Source organism: Myotis myotis, unplaced genomic scaffold (genome assembly GCF_014108235.1).
Source record: "Myotis myotis isolate mMyoMyo1 unplaced genomic scaffold, mMyoMyo1.p scaffold_m19_p_8, whole genome shotgun sequence".
Taxonomy (NCBI): domain Eukaryota; kingdom Metazoa; phylum Chordata; class Mammalia; order Chiroptera; family Vespertilionidae; genus Myotis; species Myotis myotis.
The window spans coordinates 44,150,929-44,173,542 of NW_023416390.1; the positions used below are offsets into that span (position 1 = coordinate 44,150,929).

Here is a 22,614-nt window from a genome sequence, read left to right on the forward strand (position 1 = left end):
CACCTCTGACATGCGTGTCATAGGTTTGCCATTACTGCGCTAGACTATACTTTTGCTTTCAAATACCTGTCCAACTAACTGGAAATACCCCAATAATAACCTGTTTTATAAATATTCAGAATATGAAAAGGGAAGAAAATTTGGATATAAAAAGAAAACAGGTTGATGAACAATTAGATATAAATTATTGTGTGTTAAAAAAATACATTTCTACTCTGAAACCTTTGATATCCATTGATGTGTTAATTCAACTCAGCAGCTATTTTCAGGTTTTCTCAGTACTGTGCTGGGACCTGGGGGCTATAGGAACTTAGAATAAGTTGGCACTAATATGACACAGTTACCAGAGTCACCCAGAGAAGAGGATATCCATGAGACAGATTGCAGACTTGGTGGAAGAAGCAGCACCTGAGACAGGCCTGAAACAGTAGGCAAGAGTTAGATGAGAAACAAGAGATTTCAAGAAGTTGGGGGATGACGGTCAGCATGTAGAACTAGTCATAAACCTGGCATTTGTCTGGTGTAACTATGATATTAAACTGGCTGATGGAGGCTTTGCACTAAGGAATAGCTAAGCATTCCCAGAGAGATGAGCTGGTAAATAAGGGGCCAGTTGAGGAGACTGGACTGTGAATGTCAAAAGAAAGGTTTTATAGCCGTTCTTGTGGGCAGTGAGAGTTATGGGAAAATCTTATTTTTTGAAAGTCAAGATTTAGATCAGTGGTTCTCAACCTTCTGGCCCTTTAAATATAGTTCCTCATGTTGTGACCCAACCATAAAATTATTTTTGTTGCTACTTCATAACTGTAATGTTGCTACTGTTATGAATTGTAATGTAAATATCTGATATGCAGGATGGTCTTAGGCGACCCCTGTGAAAGGGTCGTTTGACCGCCAAAGGGGTCTCGACCCACAGGTTGAGAACCGCTGATTTAGATGATATTGTCAGCAGTGAATAAAATGGATGAAGGGGTGGCCAAGAAAAATCAAAAGGATATTGGTTGGAAACACATTAAGTAACCCAGTTTTGAAATTTTTGACCAATGGTATCAAAATATGAAAAAGAAGAAAGTACTTGGTGATTGGCTAGCCATAAATAATAGATGGTTGCTCAAATTTGTTTTGCTCTTTAAAACAATTTAAAGTCTATTATATGATGGTGATTAAATGCTAGTGTGCCAGGAAAGTAAATTCTGGAAAAAGGCATTAATTTAAGGGACTTTGTAGGCTGTAAGTTGTCAAAGTTTATGTATTTTATCTTGGCCATTTGGGAAAATTCTTGTGCTCAGATTGAAAACACAAGGCTTTTCCAAAATATATTTTCCATTTTTAAAATTGAGTGGTGGGCAGGTATGGATGCCTTTCTCTTAGAATATCTAATTAGAAAAAGTTAGCCCTAACCGGTTTGGCTCAGTGGATAGAGCGTCGGCCTGCGGACTGAAAGGTTCCAGGTTTGATTCCGGTCAAGGGCATATACCTTGGTTGCGGGCACATCCCCAGTAGGAGTTGTGCCGGAGGCAGCTGATCGATGTTTCTCTCTCATCGATGTTTCTAACTCTCTATCCCTCTCCCTTCCTCTCTGTAAAAAATCAATAAAATATATTTTTTTAAAAAAGAAAAAGTTAGCTACCTATAAATAGTTATTAAAAGTGCTGCTTTTTTTTTTTAATCCTCACCTGCGGATGGTTTTTTAAAAGTTGATTTTAGAGGGAGGGGAGGGGAGGATAGGAGAGGGAAGAAGAGAGAGAGGGAGAGAGAGAGAGAGAGAGAGAGAGAGAGAGAGAGAGAGAGAGATGAGAGAGAAACATCATTTGTTGCCTCCCGTATGCACCCTGACTGGGCACTGAACACACAACCTAGATATGTGCCCTGACTGGGATTGAACCTGAAACCTTTTGGTGAACCATATAACACTCCTACCAACTGAGCCACCCTGCCGAGAGCAAGTGCTGCATTTCTTCCTTAAAAGATAAAACCTTATGAAACATGAAAGAAAACCACTAAGAATTGTCGAGCTAGTCCATCTGGTTTGAAAATTGGAAAGAATTTGTGAAATTTTATGTAATCAAATATGTTTTGTTTAACCACTGCTTCATTTCAGAGATATTATAGACCTCTGTATGTGCTTAACTAAAGGAAGGGAATTGAATCTTATAAAACATCGTCTTTAGCTAATGAGAACAGGTGAACTTCTACAGGTTATATAAACTAGTTACATAACTTTAATGGAACATGTGCATGACATTAACTGAACCTAAGTATCCTGAGTAAGTAAACTAATATATTTTCCTACCAGTGTCACTTTATCTTAATGTAAATTGAGAAAGCTAATCTTTTACATTTTTTCACATGATTGCCTTTCTCCTGGTGAGTGATTGTGGCTGTTCTTTTATCTTTCTTAACCTCAAATCATTTAGGCATCAGCCTTTATATAATAGTTTGAATAATTTCAGAACTCATTGCCAAAAATGTGCCTAGATTCCAGGTTGCTTACTTCAAGGCTCTAAGTTGCCCTGATCAACCCATGACCAGGTCACCAACCCCCACTTCTACCAAGAAACGCGAAAAGTCTGATCCAACCCACGTCCAGTTCTAAGGAGACTTAACTTATGCAGTGGTTACGTTCATGTACAGTCAAACCCTTGAAAAATCCCTTAAATCACCTACAAAATATAGCACACATATTTTGTATATATTGTACCATTTCTCCTAAGTCTAACACAGCCTGATTTTTTTTTTCTCTCTAGCACTGTTGTTCTTCAGTGAACAGCAAGTGAAGTAATTCATTTGCATTTGGGGACCTGCTTTGTGAAAAAAACCCAAAAAACTTTTGTCTTCCTTAGAGAGTAGTTGAATTTGTGTTAAGTGTGCATTACATGACTCTACTGTATACCCCTCCCAAACATTTCTTATCCACCTTTCCATCCCTAATTCTTCAGCATCTTCACTGGCCTTCCCAAAAGCCATGCATTCCCTTTCATTCCTCTCAAATGGAGGCTGCCCATCTTGTCATCGCCTGCATACTACATGAGCAATGGTAGATAGGGCTGACATCCTCATAGCCACTTTCTACCACTGTGAGGCCATTATTATTTGCTCTTTTGTAAAAATTGCCTCTTTGAGGTTCATGCTCAGCCTCATTGCTGTCATCTGCTGATCTCATTCTAGTCATTCCTTCTCATTCATTGAAGACTTGAATATCTGGCTGTTATCTTCTCTGCCCCCACGCTTTGCCATTATCTTGTTTGACTTGACATCCATGTGAACTACCCATCAATTTCTCTGTCCCCTTGACCTCCTCATCTCCAGTGATGTCTTTCTCTACTCCATTTCAGCCACTAACTAACATGGCCACCCTAGGTTATCCTGGACTTACTCATCTGGGAAATATTAAATTCAATAGCTCATTCTCTGACTTACTCTGAACTCCAAAACTTCCCACTGCATCTAATTCTTAGACTTTGTAGAGACGCCAGTCTCTTTTCTGTAGCATAGCTTGGACTTAGTCACATCCGTGTTCATTTTTGAATTTGTTGTCTGCCTCTTGCTCCTCAATCCTCTGTACCCTGACTTCTACCTCACCACTCCAGTGGAACTTCTCTCTCAAGAGAACCAACAGCCAACTACCTTGTTGCTATTATTACTTAAACATCCTGTTCTAACAATTTTACTTTGTTTCTTTTAAGAATTCTACAATTCTTCCATTTTATTGTGACTAGTCTAAGCCTCTACTTAGTAGAATTTAGTGGGTATTACTAAAAATAATTTGTAAAAGTTGATTATTATTTTATAAGCTAAATGTTATTTAACAGTATGTTTTTCTTTTTTTCAAATTTCCTGCTAAAATCTTTTTACAAAACAAGGCTAATGTGGTTGTTCTGCATTATTTAGATTTAATTTATAATATGCTATAATTACAGATAACGTTATACACATAACTTATTAATATGTTTCTGTGGCAATCATTTTAAAATCTATTTTAATTCTTGTTTTGCAGTTGAAGCTTTATATCAAAGTACATATCCAGAATATCTCCAGTACATTTATTTGGTGGCACCAATATCTCTTATGATGCTAAACCCTATAGGGTTCATCTTCTGTGAAATCCAGAAGTGGAAAGACAGTCAAAATGCTTCTCAAAGCAAAGTAAAAATTGTGGGACTTGGACTTCTGCGAGTAATACAGAACCCAATAGTATTTATGGTCTTCGTTGGCATTGCCTTTAATTTTATTCTTGATCAAAAGGTGCCTGAATATATGGAAAATTTTCTGGATGGACTTGCAAATTCTTTTTCTGGATCAGCTCTATTTTATCTTGGTCTTACAATGGTAGGAAAAATAAGGAACCTGAAGAAGTCAGCATTTGTTGTACTAACTCTTCTCATTACTGCTAAACTGTAAGTTGACGATTATATTTTGTGAAAATCTGATTTAGTCAGTTCATTGGGATGTGTCTGCAACTATTTTCTCCTTCAAATAGTTTGATAATAATAATTTCTCCTCATGAATAATTGTGACTTAAAGGAAAATGTGATGTTGGTGTATTGTGCAAAGTCCTTTCCTTATTCCATGTAGGTTATCCTTTCCATTTTACTGTTAGAGGATAAAGACTATTGGTTTTTCTTCAGCTTTTATATAACTTTATTTAATATCTCCTAATGTCCCACTTTGGTAATATTTTTTAAGTAATTTTGCAGGATTTCTGAGTTTTCTAAATCTGTTAAAATCCATTAAAATCTTAGTTGTGATGAGAACAATAATTTTGAATATAAACTGTTTTTATCATCAATTTGGGGAAAACATTCTGTAATTCTGAGGGTGGTTGAAATTTCTAAATATAAGTAAGTCAATATGAATGATTAGTATCAACCATCTGACCCTAGCCTGTCAAATAAAAAGTTATCAAACCCTTAGTTAATAGTTCTACAACTTACTTGGCTCCTTAGCCATGGCGTTATACTTCATGGTGCAGATGACATCGATTTTACTGCAAGATTGTCCCAAGGTGCTTGGGCATTCTTAACTATTGAATTCACCTCTTGTATTGACAGTTAAATTTATGAGACCAGTGGAATATAAAATAGTTTCTATATTTTTAATAGAATACAAATGAATGTAAATTCTGAATATTATTTATGGTAGTATTATGCTCCTCAAAAATGAAGTATTAATTAGTACTGGTACAGTACTAAATATGGTTCTAACAGTAATAGTATTATTAACTTATAAGTAGAATTTAAATATTCTCATTCTCTCTTTTTTCTGGGTCTTTGATCCCTATTTAATATTTTCATCTTTTTTTTTTTTTTAAATACACAGAAGAGTAGTTCTTTACTCCATCCTAGTGCATCTCTCTAGGTCAGCGGTTCTCAACCTGTGGGTCGCCAACCTATGGGTCGAGACCCCTCTGGGGGTCGAACGACCCTTTCACAGGGGTCGCCTAAGACCATCGGAAAACACATATTAAATATATAATTACATATTGTTTTTGTGATTAATCACTATGCTTTAATTACATTCAATTTGTAACAATGAAAATACATCCTGCATATTAGATAGTTACATTATGATTCATAACAGTAGCAAAATTACAGTTATGAAGTAGCAACGAAAATAATTTTATGGTTGGGGGTCACCACAACATGAAGAACTGTATTAAAGGGCCGCGGCATTAGGAAGGTTGAGAACCACTGATCTAGGTACTGCTGTGACAGTATCATCAACCTTGTTCTTTTTAAGGGAAAGCTCTATTAGCTCAGCTACTACTGATAGTGCTTTTTTTATGGAATCCTAAAGGATCTGTTTAATAATTGACTCCACCGGGTCTGGATTTCACTAATTTTCTGCTCTATTTCCACTTGTTTCAGTTCCTTTGCTACACCTTTTTGTCTCTCCAAAGATGAAGAACTCATTGTAAGATACCTATTTTTCTACTGGTTTTGAGAACCTTATTGAGCAGCAGTGTTATCATTACCTGAACCATCTAAACCCTTAATCATAATAAAGATCAGCTTTGTTTTTCAAAAAGGAGTTTAGTAATTTTCTTTTTAAAAGTTTGCTGAGATTGTCAATATTTTTAACATTTCCTTGAACTAATAGAGGAAACAAGAAACAGCAGCTATTACAACTTTTACAAACTTTTTGCAAGAAAATTACTGTAGAGCAAAAAAAGTCTGATTTTCTTCTTCCCAATATTTCAAGTTGAGTTCTTGATTCTTTCAACAAAATGTCCACAGAAGGCATGCAGAGAACATGTGCATGCATGTATTCTGGGAAGGAGAAGAATAACCTAATGCCAACCTTACTAGAACAATTTACCACCTGGGGACCAGCATGCTTGGATATCAAGTGATGATGCATTTCTTGTTTCTTCAGCCTGGTGCTGCCACTTCTGTGCAGAGAAATGGTGGAAGTCTTGGACAAGGGCGACAATGTAGTAAACCATACAAGTTTATCGAATTATGCATTTTTGTATGGTGTCTTTCCTGTAGCACCAGGAGTGGCTATCTTTGCAACACAGTTCAACATGGAAGTAGAGACTGTATGTATATACTACTTTTTAAGTTTGATTGTTTGTGTGGTTAGTAGAAAATGAATTTTCAAGACACAGAAGTCAGCATTTTTATGAGAATTTGATATCTATAAGTTATTTCATGGTATATAAGAGGGCATCATGTAACAGTAGTTATTTAATCTGGGGTAATTATTCGGCCAGGACGTTTTCCATTAGTCTTTTTTAGTTTCAAATATTTAATTGCTTTACTTATACTTAAGCCTAAAGGTTATTTATGGAAGGATAACTTTTGAAATTTTGAGGGAAAAATTCTATTTCATTCATTGATAATTCAACTACCAGATGCAAAACATCACATAATCAACTGCAGTAAATAGCTAAAATCAATTAACACCAAATTGTTAACAGTGTCTAAGTATATTGTAATTGTTATCTACAGCATTAGAGTAAATGTTTTTGTTTGTTTATCCTCACCCAAGCATGCTTTTATTTTGATTTTAGAAAGAGAGGAAGGGGGGGCGGGCGGAGAGAAACATTGATAGGAGAGAGAAACATCAATCAGTTACCTCCCATACATGCCCCAACCTGGGATTGAACCTGCAACCTTTTGGTGTACAGGATGACACTCCAACCACTGAGCCACCCTGCTAGGGCTAGAGTAAACATTTTTGAAATATAACATGAAGGTACTAAGTTGTTTAACAAAGATCAGTTTCATTTTTAATCTGTAAAATGTTTGTGTGATAATTTTCTCTTTTTGAATTGTTTTTATTGCATATATTTCATGAAACAGTACGTAAGGAAACTGGTCATAAGTTTAATTAGATCATTAATATGGTTTACTTCCTAGAACCTAGAGGATAACCAAATAATGTCTATTATTTGTTATGTGCAAATATAAGTTGAGCATAGATTGGAAAGGAGCTAAGGGAACTTATCTGTGTTTTCTTTTAGGAACTCTTAGAAAGGGGGAATATAGTATTAGATAGCATGTTGAATTCTGTGATGTCTTTTTACTGACTCTTGCTTCTATTTTAGAATGCCTTTGTGTGCTGTGGCTACTTAAAGTTTAAGATAATTGCTTAAGTGTGACTGTGACCCTTTCCTCAATTTGGTTTTTTATTTTTGCAGATAACCTCAGGGATGGTAATAAGCACATTCGTGTCTGCACCAATCATGTACATTTCTGCCTGGTTGTTGACCTTTCCCTCAATGGACCCTAAGCCATTGGCATATGCCATCCAGAATGTTAGTTTTGATATAAGTATTGTCAGCCTGGTTTCCTTGGTAAGTATGGTTCAATGAAAGATGAACCACAGAATGAGTGCAAATAGCTTGGTAAGAGAAAGTTAGGGATTTAAAAATCTAATTTCGTAGGCAATAGAGAACACTAAAGCCTACCCATAAAATATAATATCAGCCTTCTAAGATTTGTCTTTCTAACTGGAGTTAGAGTTATATAGCAGACAAGGCCTGAGATTTAGTCAGACCTGGATTTGAGTCTTGCCTTATCACAAACTAGCTGTACATCTCAGTGGAGTTACCTTAAAGCCTCTAAGCTTCAGTTTTTTCAGCTATGAAGTAGACATAATAATTTTACCTATTGCCTTGGGTCAAGGATCATGAGAGACAATACGTGTGAAAAGCATTCTGTACATAGTGAGTCACTATACATATACCTGCTGTTGTAGAATCACGGGGTTGAGGGATCCTCGGGATCACATCTAACCACCCATTTAATGTTCATGGAACTTTTTGGATATACTAGCATCTAGCTCAAGTTAAATACTTAAACATTTGACAACTAGAGTATTTTATAAATCAAGATGCCTACTAAATTCAAGCAGTATTTTGGCTAAAAAAAAAAAAAAGAAGAAGAACTTTCACTGTTAAAAGAAAGGAGGTGGGGATGAATATGTATATTGGCAACAAAAAATGCATAATAAATGTAACTTTAGAAAATTTTACTTTGGTTACATATTCTTAAAATCTATGCCCATTGGTAAGGGCAGTTTGGGGAGAAAGACAATATAAGTTTTGATTGACAATGAGGGGAGCAAAAAGAAAAATCAACAAGCATGCTTGGCTGGCCACTGTGTAGTTGGAATAGAAACCCAATCCTTTTCAATATAAGGAATGCAAGACAATTAACCATAAGGTAGGGAATGTGTATGGTTGAAGTAAGATAGCCTGGAATTTAGATACTGCATGAGTCAACATGATAGAAACTAAAAGGGAGAACTTAGTGCATTGTAGTTGCATCTCCCTCTAAAGCTCTTTTCCTGAATAGTTGCCTATGAACCTGTGTCCCACCCCAACCACCAAAGGCAGGGGGAGGTAGAACATGGCCCTGGTCAAGGCATTAATTCTTAAAGACCCTGTTATTTTTTGTACAGTTAATTTAGCATAGTACCTTTCCATGCTTTTTATTTTACTTTGGATATAGTAATTTATCTTAATACCTTTTGGGGAACTAGGCAGATGAAAGTAAATAAGAGATTGGAATTTCTTCCTGAATCAGGATAAAGTGGATTCTTTAAAGAGACTAATCAATGAATTCTATAAGTAATTATCAAGATTAAGAAACCTGAATAACTTTTGAACCTTTTGTCTTTAAGATCTGGTCTCTAGCTATTCTTCTTTTGAGTAAAAAATATAAACAGCTTCCTCATATGCTTACAACTAATTTACTCATCGCTCAGGTTAGTAAACCTATAGATATTTAGAACTATGGTTTTCTCATTGAAAATTACTTCTCTGTGTTTTTTCACTTATAAAGTAAAAAATGTTTTTTACCAAGTACAATCAATTATAATTTGATTACAATTAATTTATGCCTAATTTATTAAATATTACAATAGGTCTTGAACTATATAAAGATAAGGTTAATAATACCATTTGATTATAATTTTGGATTTTTAATAGAAGTAATTGAATCATTAAAAATTGAACTCTCACAGTCTTATTTTTCTAGTTAAGTCTTTGCATGTCTCAAGTTATAATGTAAAGAAGTTTAGCATTTTTTATGTAAACTATTACTAAATATAAGGTTAGTATTTAGAATGTTGTCATCTGTTTTAATTGAATATGTACATCGTTAAAGACTCTGTATAAGAAGGGGTTTTTTTTACCATAAAACTTTAAGTTTAGTATAACAGTATGCAATAGTTGATAATTATTCAGCAATAATTTAAACTGAATAATTATATTTGCTGTGACTAAAACATGAGTATGACTCATGAATATGACTGACTGTTTCTTTACATATTTTGTTCTTCAGTCTATTGTCTGTGCTGGAATGATAATATGGAATTTTGTTAAAGAAAAAAATTTTGTTGGACAAATTCTGGTGTTTGTTCTATTGTACAGCTCCCTCTATAGCACCTACCTATGGACAGGTAAGTTGGACCATGAATGGAAATTTAAGTCTGTCCCCCTCTCCATCCCTAGAAGCCCTCAGCTAGTGATCTATTTGAAGTCTCCTAGGACAAGATTAAGGCATTCTCTCAGGCAGTTCCACCTACTCACGGAGGCAGTCTGCAAAGCTGAGTCCTGTTTCCTGATGTACTCAAATTCTGCCTGGGTTTGGATAGTTTCCTCTCACATGGTCCTTTTCCTCGGAGTCTTTGGCTCTAGGCCACAGTCAGCACAGCTCTCCTTTGGAGACACCGAAAGGACAGGCACTGGAGAAAGTAGGGGATGGGCAGAGAGGTCTGAGGCATGTAAGGTATATCCCAGGCTCACTATTAGAGTCCAGCTGAACTGAATGAAAATTTCTGGCTCTGCCTTAAGCAAATGATTTCACTTTTGCAGTCTCCATTTCCTCATCTGTAAGACTGGGTCATCGCATCTTACAGAGTCATTTTGAGAATTAAATGAAATATGGGTATTTATGCCTGGTACACAGTAGACACTCAACAAATAGAACTATATTATTAAATAGAGGGGAAAATAATAGAACAAGAAAAGTAAGGAGTAAAAGGGTATAGAAATAGAAGAGTACTTAGTAAGAAAGACTATTTCTCATTTTAACGGGCTCCAAAAAGGATATTCAAAATGGTTTAGCACATTGCTCTTTTGAAGTATAATATTTATTTGAATGCATTCTGGTATGTTTGTGAAACATTCTGTCTGGTTGTTTTGTATTCATACCACAAATGTGGACCTAGAAAATGGCACATAAAAGGAAATTGTAGAATGGTAGGGCTGGTGATAGCCACTGTTAGGCAGGTGTCAGGAAGTGGCTGTGAGAAACTGGCCTTTGATTTCATGCCTTCAAGATCAAAAGTGGAGCCTAATGTAAGTCAACAACCTTTTGAAGTGAAGCAACAATGTAAAAATTCAGTGCAAAGAGAAGGTTCCAGCTTTTTAGAGGCAAGTGCACCTTGCTTAGCATAAGAGACTTCATGAGATGTCAAGTTAAAACAGCTTAAGGACTTTATTTCCAGATACAGATAAACCAACTTGATCTCTAATACTTGAGTTTATTGAGGCTAAGTTTATAATAAGAATAGGAAAGCGGGAAATAGGTCAATGTATCAAAAAGCCACAAGTCTCCCTGACACACTCTTCAAACATGCATACCAAAATCTATCCCAAAATGTTGTTCTGCATTTCCTGACCCTGTTGAAAGGGCCCTTTAACCTTGAGAATATTTTGATATAATAGATTTTAGACCTAACGTATCATTTTAAATCATCCCATTCAGCCATCTTTAATTTCTCTCATTTGCATACCATCCTCATGATTTTTGCCATATCTGCATACCACATGCCCTTGTTTTTCCTTAAAGTTGATTCACTTTTTTTACTTTAATAAATTGAGACTTATAGTAGTAAAATCTCAGGTTTCATGTGATAGCTAAAAATTTTTGAAGCACATGTTAAAATAAACACGTAACTAGTAAAAAAAAAATGTCACCCTGTGCCACCTCTTGTCTCTACACTTTTGGGAACACTGGTCTGCTTTAAATTTTTCATTTTGCAAATTAGGGAAATAAGCCCAAAGAGTTTAGCTGATTCGGCTTTGTCAGTGATAGAGCCAGGACTAGATTGCACCTGTTCCTGTATCAGTCTTTTCACAAGGAGGAAATAATGAACATCAGAACTTTAATGACCATCAGTATTGTAACACAGTTGGCACACTTTTGTGATTGGTTACTTGTATCCATGGCCCTTTGAAAACCTGAAACTATAAGTGTTTACAAATGTATTTAGGGAAGAGCAGGGATATTACAGTATCTCTTGACCTTGAATAATGTGTGGTCCCTTTTAAAGAAAAAAAAAATTCTCAAGGACCTTGGTGTTGATTTACATTATTTCTAGCACAGGGTTACTCAATCTGTACAACCTTAAATCTAGGTATGAATTCCTTATATACAGCTAATATACAACTTTAAAACTAAAGCAAATTCACAGATGAGATTCATACAAAACTATAAACTCAGTAATTCTAACTAGCAACATTTATCAACATGACAAAGGGTCTTGTTTTCCTAATCTGAATCAGAGTTTGAAATGTAAAATGGGGGGAGGGGGGGAAGGGAAATGTAAAATGGAACTCACTTCTCTGGTTAGGGGTTTTTTGTTGTTTATTTTTTTAGTTTGGCCTGCCTTTATTTCTGTGGGTTTATGATCTGGTTTTCTCATTGCTTTTCTCTCTTCAAACGGCCACAGAACCTTCATTTGTACCATGTGTTAGGATATCATTTAGCCTTCATTTGGCTCAAACTGAATATAAAACCAAAAATAATCTCTAAAATCATAAGTCCGAACTTTGGTTATAAGGTGGGCATTTAGGTGATTGTCATTGAACAGATACCAAAAGGACTTAAAATTTCTCAGATATTTCCAGGTCCTGACAAATGTGTCTTAGGAACCATCAGGGCTCATTGATCTGAGTTTTAGAAACACTGATAAAGTTGGACTTGCCTCCCATCAGGTGGCTGGGTTCCCAGTCCTGCTCTGCCCTCTGCTGGCTGTATGGCTTGGGCAAACCCTTGTTTCTATATCTGTAAAATGAAGGTATAATTTAAAACAGTGGTCCCAACCCTATAGTTCTAAGCTTCTATAGCATGTAGAATTTGTTAAATAAGCCATTACCTGGGTATATGGTATAAGGAGAGTTGAAGAACTTTAAAACATTTGTTTTTGTATTAAGTTAATATTATATTTAAAGTCTATCCTATAGACTTGGAGCTTTAAAAAAAAAAAAACCTGCTTAAGAATTGCTGGCTCTTTCTTAGCACAAATAGAATGGGAGTGTTTTTATTACTAGAATTGTTCCATAGCCGCTTAAAAAAACAACCCTCCATTTTCCAAATATACTTAGATTCCAAACACATCAGTCAAAAGAATAAGATGATTTGGGGCTTTTGAAAAAAGTCCTCATGTATAAAACAAGAAGGTTTGAGTAAAGACATGATTTAGGGGGGAAAACTCGAATTATTTTGAATTTAAAAAACCTGCTTCAAAATACTGGGGACAGCACTTACTTAGAAGGAGTAAATTCTAGGGCAAAAACTGCAGACTGCTCCTGAAATGAACTTAGTTAAATAAAATTCCATGAAGTCTGAACAACATCAAGAATAATTTTGTATCTTTCAACCTTTATTTCTTGTTCTTAGGCCTTCTAGCAATTTCTTTGTTTCTTCTGAAAAAGAAAGAGACGGTACAAATTCCTGTTGGAATCATAATAATATGTGGCTGGGGGTAAGTTGGTAGCTTTCTGTTTGTTTGCGTATTTCTGTATATACAGTGTTAAACAATAAAATTTGGCGTCCATGGCTGAAAGAAAGGGTTTATTTGGCCATTGCTAGCAAAAGAGAAGACCGTTTTGGGGGCATGGATTTTGAACTAGCAGCTGCATGGCTAGGTAGGAAAGACAACATGTCCATTGTTTCGCAGTTTGCAAGTGTTTTTATATATTAGGTAAGGGAAAGGGAGAAGAAAGATGTAAGGTGTTGAAAGAATGTATGTTAGCTATAGGCAAAGGGGTGGGAGGAAATGAAGTGGGCCAGCTCTGGGATAGGCGCAGAGTCTACAAAAAGAAATGTCCGCTCCTGTGGATTGGCTGCGGGCCGCAGTCCAGAAAGACCACGCGCACACAAAAAGCAGAGACCCCTGGAGTTTGATGGTTTCTGGCTAAAACCTAATCTGTGGAAACACCAGTCAGGCGTGGATCTGCACCTCAGTACTGAACTAGGCCAGGCAAGAGAGACAGAGATGATTCCTACCAATCTCTCCAACTGTACAGATGGCCTTACCTCCGTTAGAATATTTCTCCAAAATATACATGAGCCACACTATCTCTATCTATCTGGCCTTTGTCCCTTTCTTTTTGTTAATCCTCACCCAAGGATATTTTTTTCCATTGATTTTTAGAGAGAGGGAGAGGGGGAAAGATGGAGAGGGAGAGAAGGAAGGAGGGAGGGGAAGAGAGATCAACTGGCTGTCTCCCGCTCACAATCCAACCACCACGACTGGGGCCAGGGATCGAACCTGCAACCCTTTGGTGCAAGGCCGAGTAGCCCCCAGGAATCAATCCGAAGTTCCAACAGATGCACAGAATGTGTGCAGTCGTTGTTAGTTGGCCCCCAGCCATTAATTGACTGACAGTTCTGTCTCTCCGTCTGCTGTAACTTAATTTAGAACACCTCAGAATTTTCTTCTTGTTAATAGCTACCATTCATTCTGCCTTTCTCTCTAAACCCTTGTTATTCCAGAATTCCTGCTATCCTTGTTGGTGTTCTTTTGATAACTGGAAAACATAATGGAGATAGCATTGACTCAGCCTTCTTTTATGGAAAAGAACAGGTGAGAAGAATGTATTGAAAGTTCTGTTCTTGAGAACGTCTCTCTTTAGCTTGTTAATGTGTTTTTCTATACTTACATTAAAATTAACTCTGAAAATCTATTCCAACTTACCACATATCACACTGGTGATCCTACATCACTTTGTTAAGTCATGTCTCAAACTATGGTAAAGGTTTTAAGTGTCTAAGTTTTTTGGTTTTTTTTCCCCGAAGTTTGTTTTTAGGTGAGGATTTCAGATGTTTGAAACTTACTGAGTCTTCTTAAACACACTTATGAATTATGTTTAATTATGTTTCCTCTATTGGAGGAAAGCATGATTAATTTAAAGCCATTTATTGAGTTAGCAATAATAATAAAAGCCAAATTCTTGATTTTCAATCCTGTAGTAAATATAAATTTCAGAACAAAAAGTATCTCAGAGAAAATGTGCTTGAAAAGCTAGAGAGAAGAGACTTGTGGGACCTGCTGAATCAGAAATTCTCCAGGGGGTTGGGCCCACAGATGTGTGTTTTAGAAACCTCCTCAAATAATTTGGATTTCTCACTTTTTTGTTTTGTAATTTTGAATTTTATTGGGTTATTGTGAGAATAAATAAAATTATACACATAAAGGATTTAGACTAGTATTGCCATATAGTTAATACTCAGTAAATATTAGCTGTAATTATTTATTTTTGTTATTATTACTATAACAGAGTCTCTAGTTGAAGTATGCTTAAACTATGTATTAAAGCAAGCAAAAACTTTGAAGAGAAGGGCTGCAAACAATTATTTAAATTACTTGTGGAAGAAACCAATGGCATGATGCACAGTGAAAGAAGTATCTAGAAATTTTATATGATTACAAGCAAACTCTGATTTTTCTACAAGTAACTTACATCTCTTCCACACTCTTCTTTTTTTAAGAACCATTGTAATAGAGCATTTGTAGCTATGGAGCTATTGCATTTTCCACCAAAAAAGTACCCTTAACCTATTCGACTAAGATTATAAAGATAGAATTATGAAAAATGGCTTAATGTCTTTTTGGCAGATGATCACCACATCGGCCACCCTGTTCGGCAGCATTGTGATAGCCAGCATATCACTCATGTGTATGAACCGCACCACCCAAGGAAGCTACGAAGATTTCAACCAGTCTCAGAGCCACAGTGCAGCAGAGCCTGGGAACACTGCTTTTGAGGAGAGTCCAGTGCCAATAAACGAACCCGAACCTTTTGCAAGTTCTATCCCAGAAACAAGTATGACCCTTAAATATAAAGGAACTCTTATATGCCTGTATAGCATGTGTCCTAAATGTGTTGTTTAAGGGCACTTCCTTGAGCTACCTTGAATATCACAGGTATTTGTCAGATAAGGAACTTGAATGATAGTCGATAATAGAAAGAGCTTGCAAGTTCATTAGATTCTTGTTTATAAATCTTTTGTGAGGACAGTCTTTTGTTAAATCCTAAAACTTCCTTGGACCTGAAAGTTTTAGAGAAAAGTAACAACTTAAGGAGGACCCTTTTTAGGAAACTTAGCATCTAGACTTGTTAATTTAACAACTTGTATCAGGCAAGCACTATTAATAAAATGTTAAAGGAGACCTGACTGACACAGGGTTAATAGCATGTCAGGAGTTGGCAATATGAAATCAAAAGTTTAATTAGTAAAAGAGAAGGCTAGTGGTCTACTTATATATCCAAGTTATGTTTGAAGGCAAAGACTGCCATAGTAATGTTCTTGGTGGCCATAATCTGTGTGTGTGTGTGTGTGTGTGTGTGTGTGTGTGTGTGTGTGTGTGTGTGTGTGACTTCTGTGACTAAATAGTGGAAAACTTACAGTTCTGTAGAAGATGGCTCTGTGTGACTTCTGTAAACCAATCTACCTATAAACCAGCAAGAGATTTTTAGCAGTATTTTATTGAAAAAATTATAATTGTTTTTACTACATCTTCTAAACTAGTAGGAGACATATTCTTGAAAGCAGTGAGTTTTGAACTAAAACTAAAGGAGAGTGTTTAGATGAATTAACAAAAGTGGTAAGTCCCTGTCGTACTAGGCCTGGAGACCCTAAATAAACACGGGGTTTGTGGAGGCCACTAAAGATTTGTTCTGAAAGAAGAGAACGACCTTTGCTGAATGGTGGGAGGGGTTGGACAGACAGAGAAGGGCCAAGCCAAAGAGAGCTTTCAAATTCAGACAGAGGAATTTGAATAAACTACCATAAGCAATAGAGCATTGGGACCTGTTTTTGATGAGTGATGAAATAAAAGCTGTTTTTAGGAAAGTGTTCAAATTCTTAGTTCCCAAAGCAGAGTGGAAATTAATGGAACAGCATGGACAAAAACATTTTTCCTTGTGTCATATAGTGAGAAGACAATGTTTAAGGGAGCCGATCCTCTGCCTCTCCAAGTGTTAACTTTTCTGTATAAGTACATTTGAATACTTTTTGATAGATACCTTGTGACAACGTTTCCAATGAGACTGCATGAGAAATGTGTGTGTGTATAAATGGATTTGTTTGTTTGGGTTTTTTGTTTGATTGGTTTTTGGTTTTGCTTTGGCATCTCTTGAAGTTGTCCATTTCTGTTGTGATTGGGCTCTGTCCTCACATGTTATTTGATCTATATAGGGTGCTGCTCCTGCTTCATGGGAAAAGGTGAATTATGCTGCTCATCCACAGAGCCAGGAACAAACATAAGCCCTAGTGGACCTGCGACGCCTTCCTCTGAGGAAAGTAAGTACCCCTGGGTTATGAGGATGGGCCGATAAAAGATATGCTGATTAAGAGTACGTGTTCTCAGCCCTGGCTGGGTAGCTCAGTTGTTTAGAGTGTTGTCCTGATACACCAAAATTGCAGGTTGGATCCCTGGTCAGGGCACATACAAGAATCAACCAATGAATGTAAAAATAAGTGGAACAACAAATTGATGTCTCCCTTTTTCTCTTTCTCTTTCTCAATCAATAAAAATTTAAAAAAATATATGTGTTCTCAAATAAGATGGAAGAAAGTGCTAATAGGATACTCATGCATAGGTAGAATACTCAGTTTAAAATAAAGTTCTTATGATGTAGTAATAGGTAGTATTAGACACACATACACACACACACACACACACACACACACACACACACACATCAATTTCTCCAATAAATTTAACCCTAGTGATAATTCCAAGAAGTGTAACCTAACCACCATTATTTTTTATTTTTGGCCTTTTTTTCTTGTCTTAGCAGCTGAGACTTCCCCCCTCTCCCTTTCCCCAGGGCCAGGACTAATTAATTAGGGCTTAATTACATTTTGAATCCATATACTTAAAATATACCCTTTCTCATAAAAAGAGAAATCTTTCAAAGTAATAGCCTTTTGGCATATAGACTAAGAGACTGAATCACATTTGTGGTCTGGACTTCAAATTATTTAAAACAATTGTTTATAACACACTTATGTGAAGTTACAGTGTACTTTTAGTTGGTTATATTAATTTATAATTAAAGTTGAAAGGGAAACAGTAAAAAGTCTTCTTTATAATGAACCATAAGTCAACAATATTATTGCCAAAGGCATTATGTTGGGTTTTTAAAATATTTTTTACATATTTTTATTGATTTCAGAGAGAGGATGGGAGAGGGAATTAGAAACATCAGTGATGAGAGAGAATCATTGATCGGCTGCCTCCTGCACACCCCCTACTGGGGATGGAGCCACAACCCGGGCATGTGTCCTGACTGGGAATTGAACGATGACCTTCTGGTTCATGGATCGACCCTCAACCACTGAGCAACACCAGCCAGGCAGGCATTATGTTTTCATATCACAAATGTTGTGAAGAGTGTACGAAACTAGACGCCCAGTGCACAAAATTCGTGCAAGGGTGGAGTCTCTAGGCCTGGCCAGTGATCAGGGCCGATTAGGTTCCTCGCCTCCCTGCCTCCCTGCTTCCCTGCCGCCCCCTTCCCTCGCCACCCATGCACCACCACCGTGCAGTTCCCTGCCTCCCCTCTTACCCCCTCCTCCTTCCCTTGCTGCCCACGTGCCACCACTGCACGGTTCCCCACCTCCCCTCTTCCCCGCCTCTTCCTTCCCTCACCACCTGCATCTGCCGCCACCCACCCCTGGTTCCCTGTCCCAGCCCAGGGGCCTGGCCCTGATCATTGATTACAGGTAAAGCTTGAATTATTAATTTAGCCTTAAATATATATTACATTGTTGAATAGTGTAGAAGGGAACTATTGCATACTACTCTTGTTTTTTTCAGATAAAAACACCCTACAAGTAGAACTCTCTTGAAACAACATGAAGGAGCCTTCCTCAGATTTCATCTAAAATGATATACTGGTTCAGAGCTGAATGTGCATATGTGGTGTTTTGCTTAGGAAGTCATTATGAATTTAAAATGCATTCAAATAAAAAGCTCTGATTACAAATTGTTGTACTTACTGTTTTATAGATGATCATTGTGAGAGTCGCTGTAACTCCCAGAGCTGCATATTAGTCCAGGAAGAAGAGCAGTATCTACAGAGTGGAGACCAGCAACTGACTCGACATGTGTTGCTGTGTTTACTTCTCATTATCGGCCTGTTTGCTGTAAATGTTTCTTCTGATTTTGTTTTGGGGCCATTTCTTTAAATGTTTGGCAAAGGTTTTATTCAGGCATCTGGGAAAAACTTAGTTACTACCTTCCAGGGGAGTAGCAGCTAGGCCATCTGAATCCTAATCTTGAGCTAAATGTTTTTTTGGGGAAAGAGGAATAAATAATTCACATTACTGTGTTGCCTAGATGTCCAGTAGCTTATTTTGCTTGGAACCACTTACTCATTCTATACTCTGAACCTAGAATTTGGTAAGACGAGGTATCTTCGTAATGTGTGCAGAGCCACCTTTTCCTAGTGTACTCCTTGACTGACCTCAGTGGATAAACGCCCGCGTGGTCTCCCAGAAGATATTCCTCAGATAAATAAACTTTAAAAAATAATTTTTAAATTATGAAAATAACATAACCACTTCACATAATAGATACTTACAAAATAGAGAAAAGAAAAAAAATATCCATCATACTACTGTCTTCTATTTTTTAATACATTTTTCTAATCATATATACAGATTCTGCTTTGTCACTTATGTCAAGCATTTGCACGTTGCTGCATAGATGTTCATAACCATTACTTTTAATGGCTCCTCAATAAACCACAGAGGAGATACATTATAATTAACCAATTCCTTACAGAGCCTTCCTAGTTTTTTAAAATGCTCTAATAAACATTTCCATGCAGTATATTTCCTTATGATAGATTCTCCAAGTTGGGAAACTTGGATCAAATAGTATAAATATTTCTCTGCCTTTGGATGAATTTTACTAAGTTGTTTTCCAAAGGAGTAGTATAGGTGTTTGTAAAGTATCCTCACCAACACTGATTATTATAAACATTTTAATTTGATAATTTTATAGGTAAAATATAGCACTTTATATTAATGCATTTTTTTACTACTAAATGGTTTTTATAATTGCCTTTATGTCCTCTTTTGTGAATTATCCGTTGTTTTTTATAATTACTAGTACTTGAGACGGTTCAAATGTAACTTGCCTAAAAGTAGAAAATGGACCATATAACCTATGAGGGACCCTCCTACCCTTTTCACACTGGGATGCTCATTACACAGAATGATATCAACCAGCGCCATTTTAACTGCTGTTTAAGAACAAAAATCAAAAAGAAATGCTGCCAAGAATTGTTGCTTAGTGATGTGATTGTTTTCATTGTGTAGAACTAATTTTAAAATCACTCCTGTCTTAGGCTAGTAGGCAGTCCTGATATATTATGTAAGCTCTGTATTGTGGCTCATGTCTTCTTGCTTCAAATCTGATCAGAATAGATGCTGTTTGAGTGACATCTGTCAAGAGGAGAGGTTGAAACTTCTTGTTTGAAAGACAAAGCCTCTATATTCTCTAGGTGTTTTTCCCTTTAGTCTTTTTCTCCCTAATTATTAAGTAGTAGGTAAGTTATTGTTCTGTGTTCTGGATAGAGAGAAATGATTAGCTTACTTCATTTAAAAATACTATTTTCTCCTTCCTTTACAGAACCTTTCTAGTTGTTTATGGTGGCTATTCAACCAAGAGCCTGGGAAACTGTATGTTGAGTTACAGTTTTTCTGTGCTGTATTTAACTACGGCCAGGTATTTATTTACTAAGAACTTTGAGGGGTTTTTGTTTGTCTGGATGGGGTGATTGGGGGTGGCAGGACGGATGCGCTTTTCTTTTAAATCAAAAGGGTTTCGTTTGTTTGCCAGCTGCTGGTATGCGTGACAGCTGACAGCTGCTGCCTGTCTCTGGTAGAGATGGATTATTATATTGGTTAAAGTCATCACAATGCACACTGAGTGTTATAGTCAGAAATACTAAATCATTTTTTTTGCTTTGGTTTTGAGATAAAGAATGATAACGTAAGCAGCAACAAGATGTTCCAAGCACTTTTTACACTTTGTTGTGGTCTTAATAAGTCACTTTGGGAAAATGACTTACCTTCTCTGAGCCTTTAGTTTAGCCACTTAAATTGGTTTACATTATTTCATTTACATTTTGATATTTCTTGAACAATAGGTACTTAAATCTTTTCTAAAAATTATAAATTGGTGTATAAGTAAATGTTGGCCAGGTATAGATAGTAGTTACCATTCCTTGAGAGGATATAATATACTACCATTGGTAAGCATTTTATAATAACTTTCCCATTTAAATATTCACAATACTTGCCAGGTAGACATTATCATCCTAATTTAAAAATTAGAAACTAAAATTCTATGAAGAACTAATACAATGGTGCTGTTGTCTTTATGTCATTATTAAAATGAATATTTAAGGATAAATGGCATTTTGCATACTGGAAAAATGTCTTTTATGTGCAAATTTCAAAATTTGATTCTGTAGTCAATCACTTACTCTTAATTAGAGAATATTAGTCCCCAGATTGAGTATAAGGTTGATAAAAAGTGCTACTTAAAATTATTGGGTTTTCCTATGAAATCTAAAATAATTGGCCATGTGAGTTAGTTAACATTTATTGGTAGATATCCCTGCAAGTTTTTCCATAACTAATTTTTTCAAAATATTTAGAGTTTGTTTTGCCATTATTGTGACCTCAGGCAATTTATTACAGACAGACATGAGCATCTCAAGGGCCACTTGTTGCCCCCCTTACAGTGGAATACTAAGATCAGATTTTGTACTCAAGAACTATAAAATACTAGGTGGAAAAATCATAGCCTCACCCAGCATTTTGCATTTTTAAAGCCCACTCCAAGCTGAGCCGTCCCAGGACTAGGACTGGGAAAGCTTCACAAACAAAAACAAATGCCAGAATGTTGCGTTTGAAATACTAGCCCCACAGCTATGGCTCAAGTGCTTCAAAGGAGGGAAAGAGATACCACAACCTTCCCACACACACACACGCTGCACTCCCACATCCCATTTTTCTCTTGGGGATGTATTGAGTGTTGTAGTCAGATCATTCCCTTTTGGTTATTTATAGTTCTGGATGAAAACAGGTAGGTCCTCATGTAATACATTGCATTCTCCAACCCAACTCCCACCCACCCGCACTTAGATCCTTACCCCATTGTGCCTGACAGATAGCAGTTCCCAACCTCCTGTCTCCCTCATTCTGATCACAGCTCATATCTGGTGCCAGTTGGCCTCATCACCTCCTTTAAAGCCCTTTCACTAAGCACTAGCCAATTTCACTTCACATAAATTTTATTCAGTTGCTGCATTATATTCAGATACTACAGCATTTTTAAGTTCTGTAATTTCTGAAGTTTTAACAGAAAATTAATAAGGAAATACTTAAGTACAATGTGAAATATTTTTTCTTTTTTAAAAGGGAAAAACAAAGAAATAAAGCCCTAAATGTTTTCATTTTCTTCAGTAAGCCAGCACACACGTGTGGTTGCTCAGCACTGGTTTATATCACTCATCATGATTAATAGGACAGATGATGGGCAGAGGCAGCCAAATATCATACTTGCCTCCAGGCACTACATTTTAGAAGGTCTTCCTGTGCATTCTACTTAAAATGTTGCTTTAATCATACACATTTGCTTCCCCAATCACTAAATTTGGTGGCTTCCACAATTTCTCTGTCTTGAAATGTTATTGTTGTATTCATAAAATCTAATTTTTTTTCTCCCATAGGGGTTTATTTCCTTTGGCATCTTTGGATTGGACAAACATTTAATCATTCGACCTTTCAAAAGAAGGTAAATTTATTTGAAAAAAAATAATCTATATCTGTAGGTTCTGCCGGA

The 22,614-nt window shown here is 36.4% G+C and overlaps 1 protein-coding gene across 6 annotated transcripts in view; it reads left to right on the forward strand.

Moving 5' to 3' along the window:
• The window catches only part of GPR155 (G protein-coupled receptor 155), a 42,178-nt gene that overhangs the window by 10,120 nt on the left and 9,444 nt on the right, over window positions 1-22,614 (forward strand). For 5 of the 6 annotated variants that reach the window (XR_004969441.1, XM_036320029.1, XM_036320033.1 and 2 more), the window contains exons 4-15: window positions 3,998-4,397; window positions 6,376-6,541; window positions 7,646-7,801; window positions 9,133-9,216; window positions 9,795-9,912; window positions 13,140-13,224; window positions 14,238-14,328; window positions 15,361-15,568; window positions 16,944-17,048; window positions 18,763-18,899; window positions 20,392-20,487; window positions 22,502-22,566. Coding sequence is in view for 5 of the 6 variants with exons in the window: in XM_036320029.1 (XP_036175922.1) it covers window positions 3,998-4,397; window positions 6,376-6,541; window positions 7,646-7,801; window positions 9,133-9,216; window positions 9,795-9,912; window positions 13,140-13,224; window positions 14,238-14,328; window positions 15,361-15,568; window positions 16,944-17,048; window positions 18,763-18,899; window positions 20,392-20,487; window positions 22,502-22,566 (1,711 nt within the window). In the remaining variant the exon portion in view is untranslated. The remainder of the gene's footprint in view (window positions 1-3,997; window positions 4,398-6,375; window positions 6,542-7,645; window positions 7,802-9,132; window positions 9,217-9,794; window positions 9,913-13,139; window positions 13,225-14,237; window positions 14,329-15,360; window positions 15,569-16,943; window positions 17,049-18,762; window positions 18,900-20,391; window positions 20,488-22,501; window positions 22,567-22,614) is intronic. The other variant, XM_036320031.1, reaches the window with a different exon arrangement.